The following is an 8,012-nucleotide window of genomic DNA, read 5'->3' as shown; positions in this document are numbered from 1 at the left end:
TCAAGAATAATCAGGAATAAATCATCATCATCCTAATCAACAGAACAAGAAACTCACTAGAAGTTAGATTAAAAAAACTACGTAGAACAAGATCTGTTTGTGAAACACTGATGCCCCCTTATGGCAACATACATTGTAGCAAAGGTTAATCTTTCTCAAATGCAGATCAAATATGTTGGTACCTAAAGTAAGTCCTTTACACAAGAAATACAAATGTGAAATATAAAACACTAGCACTAACTCGTTAAGGGTCATGACCAAGGTTGACATTTTTAAAGGTAGGACAAAACCCGGGGTCAAGGTTGTTAGTTTCTAAAAAGAAAAGGCCATGTCTCAAAGATTACATATGGGAAGTATGAAAGCGATGGCCCTTACCGTTCGAAAGTTATGGCCAAGGTTAAAATTTATAAAATGTAGTTCAAACTCCAAGGTCAAGGTCAACGGGTCAAGATTTTTATATCTAATGAAAGGCCTTGTCACAATCACATATGTAAAGTATGAAAACTCTAGCACTTATTGTTCCAAAGTTATAGCCAAGGTTAAAATTATTTCATAAGAAATCTCCATGGTCAAAAGGTCAATGTTGTTGGTATCAAATGAAAGGTCTTTCCACAAAGAATACATCTGTGAAGTATAAATGTCCTGGTATTTACTGTTCAAAAGATATGGTCAAAGTAAAAGTTTAGAATTATTGTGTAAAAGTGGGTAAAATTCCAAGGTCAAGGTCAAAAGGTCAAATTTGGTGGTACACTAAGAAAGGTCTTGTCACAAGGAGCAGACGTGAAATATGAAAGTCATAGCTCCATTCAATCAAAAGGTAAGGACATGGTTAAAGTTTTTGCTGACAAACAGACAGACGGACGGACACGACAACCACTAATGTACTCCAAAAACTTCGTTTACGAAGAGGTGCAAAATGGCAATATTTAATAAAAATTCTGTGAAGGTCTCATACTTTTAACATCGAAACTTTGCATTATTTAGAGATGAGATTTTTCAAAATTTAAACTTATAATGTGAACTCGTAAATAATATCACATAATATAACATTTATACATGTGCAAATATTTTCCATTAAAGTGAAAAATACCTTATGCAAAAAAAGTAAAAGAAAATGAGAATACTAGAAATCCTATGATGTAAACTTGTAAATAATATTTAGTATAATATTTATACATAAGCAAATATTTCCCATTTAAGTGAAGAAAAGTCCAGGCTTATGAATAAAATAAAAAGAGAATACTTGTAATCATAGTTCCTGGAGCCTTTCCACCTTTTAAAGTGTTTTTCATTTTGGTTCAAAGAAAAAGAAAAAAAAAATAAATATGCACCCTACCGGTATCGAACTCACAACTTTTTGGATGAATTTCATACGCTCTAGACAATACGTCACGAGTTCCAACTTCCTGGTTGAACAAGACAGCAATCCGTACAAAATAATTTTGAGAAACACGATTAGTGTATTATAAAATTGCAGATGTTCTGTACAAAAATTATTTGGATTGTTTTAAACTTTGAACAAATCGAGTCAATTAATATTAAAACCCTAGAATACAATAGAACTGCCGTGTAGTTTTTTTTTGTTAATAAATTTACGAAAAATAACGCGTTCAGTTTGCAGATTATGTTGAATTAATACGTGACATTAGATAAGCATGTCTTTGTAAAGTCTCAAAACTGGATGAAAGAGGACCCCTCTACCTTGCCCCAATAATCATTTGATGAACACTTCAAAGATTAGGCCTATAATAGCTGACCTTTTCCCGTTTCACAATATACAATGATGAAAAAACATCAAAGTTCAGGCTAGCTAACCGGCCTTTCCCAGCCCCTGGGGCCCTTTGAAACTTTGACAGGGGATACCCCCTAAGACCCTTAGCCCATCCCAGTGAAAGATGGTTCAGGTTCCCAGAATGGAGGACAAATGAATGCTTGATATATGCCCCACGCACTTGGCACCACTTGGTGGTGCCATTACAGCCCCTGGAACCCTTTGAAACTTTGACAGGGGATACCCCCTAAGACCCTTAGCCCATCCCAGTGAAAGATGGTTCAGGTTCCCAGAATGGAGGACAAATGAATGCTTGATATATGCCCCACGCACTTGGCACCACTTGGTGGTGCCATTACAGCCCCATTTTGAGGTCGGGAAATGATAGCCGTAGGACCCCTCTACCTTGCCCCAATAATCATTTGATGAACACTTCAAAGATAAGGCGTATAATAGCTGACCTTTTCCCGTTTCACAATATACAATGATGAAAAGCCCCATGGGGACCCGGGTTAGAATTGGTCCTCAGTATCCCCTTGCTTGTCGTAAAAGGCGACTAAATGGGGCGGTCCTTCGGATGAGACCATATAAACCGAGGCCCCGTGTCACAGCAGCACTATAAAGATCCCTCCCTGCTCAAAGGCCGTAAGTGCCGAGCATAGGCCAAAATTTGCAGCCCTTCGCCGGCAATGGTGACGTCTCCATATCAGTGAAATATTTTGGACAGGGACGTTAAACAGTATTCAATCAATCAATGATGAAAAAACATCAAAGTTTAGGTTAGGTAACCGGCCTTTCCCAGCCCCTGGAACCCTTTGAAACTTTGACAAGGGATACCCCCTAAGACCCTGAACCAATCCCGAGTGAAAGATGGTTCAGGTTCCCCGAAATGGAGGACAAATGAATGCTTGAAATATGCCCCACGCACTTGGCACCACTTGGTGGTGCCACTACAGCCCCATTTTGAAGGTGTGAAATGATAGCCCTAGGACCCCTCAACCTTGCCCCAATAATCATTTGATGAGCACTTCAAAGAATAGCTGTTCTCTAATGGTTTTTTTCCGGATATAATGTAAAAGCCAACGTCCAGGTTAGCCTACTACCCCTTTTGGGGGATCTGGGACCCTTCGTAAGGTTGACAAGGGATACTTTCTAAGGCCCTTAATCCTTCTCCAGTGATTAGTTTGTTCAAGTGGCCAATAATTGAAGACAATCGATTGCTTGAAATATACTCTATGCACTTGGCACCACCTGGTGGTACCACTACATTTCCGTTCTGATAGCAGGAAACAAAAGTCCTGGGGCCCTTCTACCTTGCCCTAGTTACTCTATGGTGGGCACTTTATAAATCATGGGTATAATACCTGCCTGTAATAATAAAAATGCTCTTGGAACCACTTGGTGGCACCACCACCACTTATTACTGATAACAGTTATTAATAGTCTTATAGACCCATAAAGTTGCCCGGGTAATAATGTTGGAAACATACTTCAACGTAGTTTACACGTGTGTAATATTTCAGTTTACAATCGATAGAGTAACCAATTTTCAGGTTAGCTTATTGGCCCTGTCATATTCTTGAGGTCCCTGAAAAAGTTGAAAAGATATTCTTTTTGAAGTAGTTAACCATTAAATTTTCTTAGTGCTTGTTTGATCAAGTGGACTAAGATGATTGGGTAATTTATTTCTATTTTTTCAGTTTCAAAAAAGAACATTTTTTTCTTCAGGTGAGCCTTACTGCCCCCGAGTGTCTGATTTATTTTTGTAATTAATATTCGCATTAATTATACAAACATTAACCTTTTTTATCTTAAATAAAGTATAAAAAAAAAACAACATTGCGTCTGAGTACTATCAGTTCTTTGATGAATTTCCTTATTGGTTGCTAGCTTCTACGGGCTTAGTGGCTGCTGTTATTGGCTGCTAGCTTCAGCCTGGTTTCGCGTTGTAATCTAAGAACTTTGTATATTGCTTCTTCGATTAAACATAATTTATGCCCAAATTCAACTTGCATCATGAAAAAAAAAAATACATGTACGATCTTTCTGATGCAATATTTAACAAACATTTTCATTTTTATTATTTGATACTATATTCTCTACTCCGGACAACATGCTAACTTATTTCTCAATATCTGGCTAGTTTTAAATAATTATGCATTTTGAGACAACTGCAAGCAGAATTAAATTCACATATTATTCTATTAAAATAATGCATCTTATTGTCGTACTGTATAGGAATCGGAACAAGTATATACACGTTTACAAGCACTACACACAACGGAAAAGTTGGTGGGTGTTACAGGAAGAAATTGAAGCAAACAATGAATTTAAAAAAAGGGACGGAACATCCTCAAGATTTTTTTTCAAAGAAAAGGCATAATAGATGCACTTATTTCATTTACCATCCCTACGGATCTTATCGAAATCCAGTAGTGTTAATTAATATATATTTATCACATTAGACATAAGACCTACTTAGAAATACACTGTACATGAAATCATGGATTAAAAATATGTTAGACATATAAGACCTTTAATCTTTCATGTTTTGAATGCACTTTGAAAATAAAGTGAGATATGAAAAGTTTAAAATGTCTAATTGATTATGACTTGCCTATGCATTCAAAATAACTCCCTAACACCGACTTTTAGGCCTTTCAACTAATTTTTCAAGTTGTACATATGGTAAAAAAACATTGTATAGATAGATTAATAGGTACATGAAATTATCAAAAAAGATAATAACTTATGCATACTTTTAATGACATTATAAAAAGATTTAATCATTTTAATTGACTTTTCTGATGTTGTGTTTAAGGACTGGTAACTCAGGTGTGAAAAATGACCAACTTAGTGCAGATTTATGAGTTATAGTTTATAGACTGACATATAGGCTGCTTCAGCATTGGTATTTTTATATACACAAAAGGGTTCCTTACATTGATTTGTACACAAAAAGTTTTGACCAAGAGAAAGAGAATGCCGTAACTCTACCTGAAATAACAGGGTCAAATGAATGGGGAACAGACTATATTCAATAGTTTTAACTCTCTTTGACGATTATTATGAAGAAGAAAATTTAATGTCATTTTTTTGTGTTCGTGCTTTTTCGCTTCCTTTGTAAATTTATATATTTTTATAAGTAAATGCAACAATTGATCATCTTATTTGTGTTACTAAGCACGAAAGGGAACGACCGAGTATAAAAAATTAATTAGGTTAGAACGAGAAGGAGGGTAGATTTCACTTTTTATTTTAATTAAAAAATTTAATTATTTGCAGTAAACCGGTGTCCGCTACTATACAGTCAATAAGTTTAACATTGGTGCTAAATTTTAAAACCACTGGATTCTACTGAGAGCAAAGAAACACTTTGGAAATGTTTAAAACTTCCTTGCATGTAAACAGTTGGATACCCCGAGCCTGCACTAAACAAGTTTCAGCAGTGAGTTATCGTTCATAACACCGACCCTTGCAGCAGTTGAAAGGCCTACAACTTTATTCGATATTTGTGTCTGAAAATAAATATGTGTGATAGTGAGGGTATATCTGAAATCTCAGAAATAGCTAATGTTTTATGGTAATCAAGTGATTTTAAAATGTATCTTTTAACTATTGCACTAGTGTATGACGGCCTTATTTTAATGAAATATATGAATTTAGTATTTAATCTCTAAATTCCATTCAGACAATGCTGATCATTAACAGAGCAAATGCGAACCTCTAAAATATCAGAGGTTAGATCAGGTGCCGTGGAAGAATGAGTTAACCCCCCCCCCCCCCCCCCCGTCAACTGGTCACATCTGCCTCCTGTTCTTTTGTCATGATCCGTAAATAAAGGGAAAATCCGTTGATAATTTAATGTGTAAATAAAAGTCTAACATTTAGTATGCATTTTATATAATGATAGCTTGTATTTGCTGACAAGGTAATTGTATCAGCTACAGAATTTACGAAATGATGACTTCAAACGAGACTGTTGAAATTTTTGTTTCATTAATTTTTTTCAATATATTGTTTACGTTTTAAAAGTTGTTCATTCGTAAATCATGCTCTTGCGTATTGAATCACCTGAGAGATATACTTAGTAAATTCCATATGTAGGTGATAAGGGTTTATTGGTGTAAAAGAAAGGGACAATGACAATGAATCAAATAACTATTACTTATTGGTAATAAATTGTCGATTAATCGATTGTTATGAATGTGGATTAGAAAGCCGTTTTCATCTTCTCGAGTATAAGATTGTGAAATAATTCTGCTTTATATGCAACATTAATAGGTCGATCTGCTTATATCGTGACTCATTAGCTATAGGTACCCATCTATATTCCAACAAAATATTGACTGTCTCCCAATTGTCTCTAAAAACCATAGTACTAACTCCCATTGTTTATGATACGGAAGAATAGTAGCATAATTTTATTTCTTGATCATTTAATAAATTGTAAGGTTTTATTTGTGGGTTGCATGGCATACTCTTTTTTCAGTGTGGTACTTGTAAAACATGTACTTTTTTCCAATTTCCAACATCTTACTGTAAGAATCTTTTAAAGAGTGCCAATGCAAACTTGAGTTAATTAATAATTTTTCATTTGATAATTAAATAGGCCTGCATGTAGCTTTCTTTTTCTCATTAACCTGTAGTTTATTTTTAGTGATAGAAATCTTCCCCTGACTTGCTTATTTAACAACTTTACAGTCCCTCAAAGTATTAATTGACTACAATAATCTCTACTTATTAGAAGCTTAAGATTGAAAGAAATCCTTTCTTTTTTAATACTTTAAACTCCTCTCTGCTACAGAAAAACAAAACAACAGGGGGCCTGCAAATTCAGAATAAGTAACAGGACGGAACTATCCATAATTTAACCCCTTTTTTATTGTTTAAAAATATGAAATATTTACAAACATACCGAACGTTTTAACAAGAGATGTGCTTAATCACAATATATGTACATTGTCTTTTGGTTTCAAATTTCTCGCAAATAAGCGTCAGTTTGATAAAATCATGTTTACATATATTTGATTTATTTACTTTACCACTGTCAAATTCAGTGACAAAGAGGTTATCTGCGGTGTCCATGCACAGACCACATAAATCGTTAGATCACAGCTACGAATGAAACGTAGAAATTGTCCGTCCTGGTTTAGGATGTGGATACAACGATTATAATGTTCTGCAGTCAGGATCTGACTCCGAATGTCTGTTGTAATGCCACGTGGATCAAAGGATTTCTTGGAAATAGAGGGATGACCTGTGTATTTAAATCTGAGTACACCTTCCTGATTGACTACTACATGTATTACTGCATTGGCTTTACAGTCAGCTACACAGATATCCAGGTTTCTGTTTTCAGTGATGTATTTAAAGCAATCAGGGGAATACAAGGGGTCACCTTCACTATCAAACTGAATGGTTTGTTTCTCTGTAGATCCAGAGTAACGGACAACTTTTGATTGTTTGTGATCGTCACTGAGCATGGTAAATAAGAGGTCACCAAAGGAGGAACTGCAAATGAAGTAAGGTTTCCACCCCCTGTAGTCTGATCACTTCCTGTATCTGTTTATTCTTTACTATGTTTATAGTTCTTGTATCATGGTCAGTATAAACTAAATCTCCACTCCTTGTCACTGCTATGTCACCTGGTATGTTCCCTGATTTGGTTTGGATTGTCTTTAGCAGTTTTCCCTGGAGGTTGCAGAGTTTCATGATTTTGTCTTCTCCACATGTCCAGATTTCTTCATCACTGAGGCGGGTAACACGGTTATGTGGATCATACCCGGTGTCTATGATGATGATGAGCTCAGGTTCATCAATCAGCGGTTTGATTGGAGGACAAGATGCAGCTTCTGGTGTCTTCACTGTGTAACTTTTGATGAAGCTGTTCCTTGTTTTCCTGATGAGGGGAGAAAATTGGCAATGAAAATTTGACTTTAGGAAGTAAATTGATGAATTCAGCATTTCTTGATATATATGCAGAGGCTAAGATATCATTGGGGTCAAGTATTTTCTTCAAACCAAGCATGGTATCTTCTACTTCAGAAGTAATGTTTTTCATTTCATTTCCCTGTTTATTCAAAACAGTCAAATGTTTGGTTTTCATTTGATAAATTTCAGATTTCTGTTTGTTGACGATACTATTTATTTCACGATGCCAGAATTCTCCGTGTTCGGTAACTGCTGTAATCAATGTCTCATATTGCTCTACCAGGTTAAATTTTTCAGACTGTAAATC

General features: G+C 35.3%; 1 protein-coding gene across 1 annotated transcript; it reads right to left on the bottom strand.

Annotated features, from left to right (window-relative positions):
• Positions 1-7,270: 7,270 nt before the first annotated feature.
• Positions 7,271-7,738, bottom strand: LOC134279720 (uncharacterized). The gene has a single exon (XM_062762139.1). The coding sequence runs from the start codon at positions 7,736-7,738 to the stop codon at positions 7,271-7,273; it is 468 nt and encodes a 155-aa protein (XP_062618123.1).
• Positions 7,739-8,012: the final 274 nt, after the last annotated feature.

The sequence above is a fragment of the Saccostrea cucullata genome, unplaced genomic scaffold (genome assembly GCF_032062105.1).
Source record: "Saccostrea cucullata isolate Sc308-1 unplaced genomic scaffold, CSIRO_AGI_Scuc_v1 ctg6527, whole genome shotgun sequence".
Taxonomy (NCBI): Eukaryota; Metazoa; Mollusca; class Bivalvia; order Ostreida; family Ostreidae; genus Saccostrea; species Saccostrea cuccullata.
This window is presented reverse-complemented; position numbering and strand designations above follow the sequence as displayed.

Coding starts and splice junctions, on each gene's coding strand:
- LOC134279720 (XM_062762139.1), bottom strand. CDS start 7,738: ATGCTGAATTCATCAATTTACTTCCTAAAGTCAAATTTTCATTGCCAA.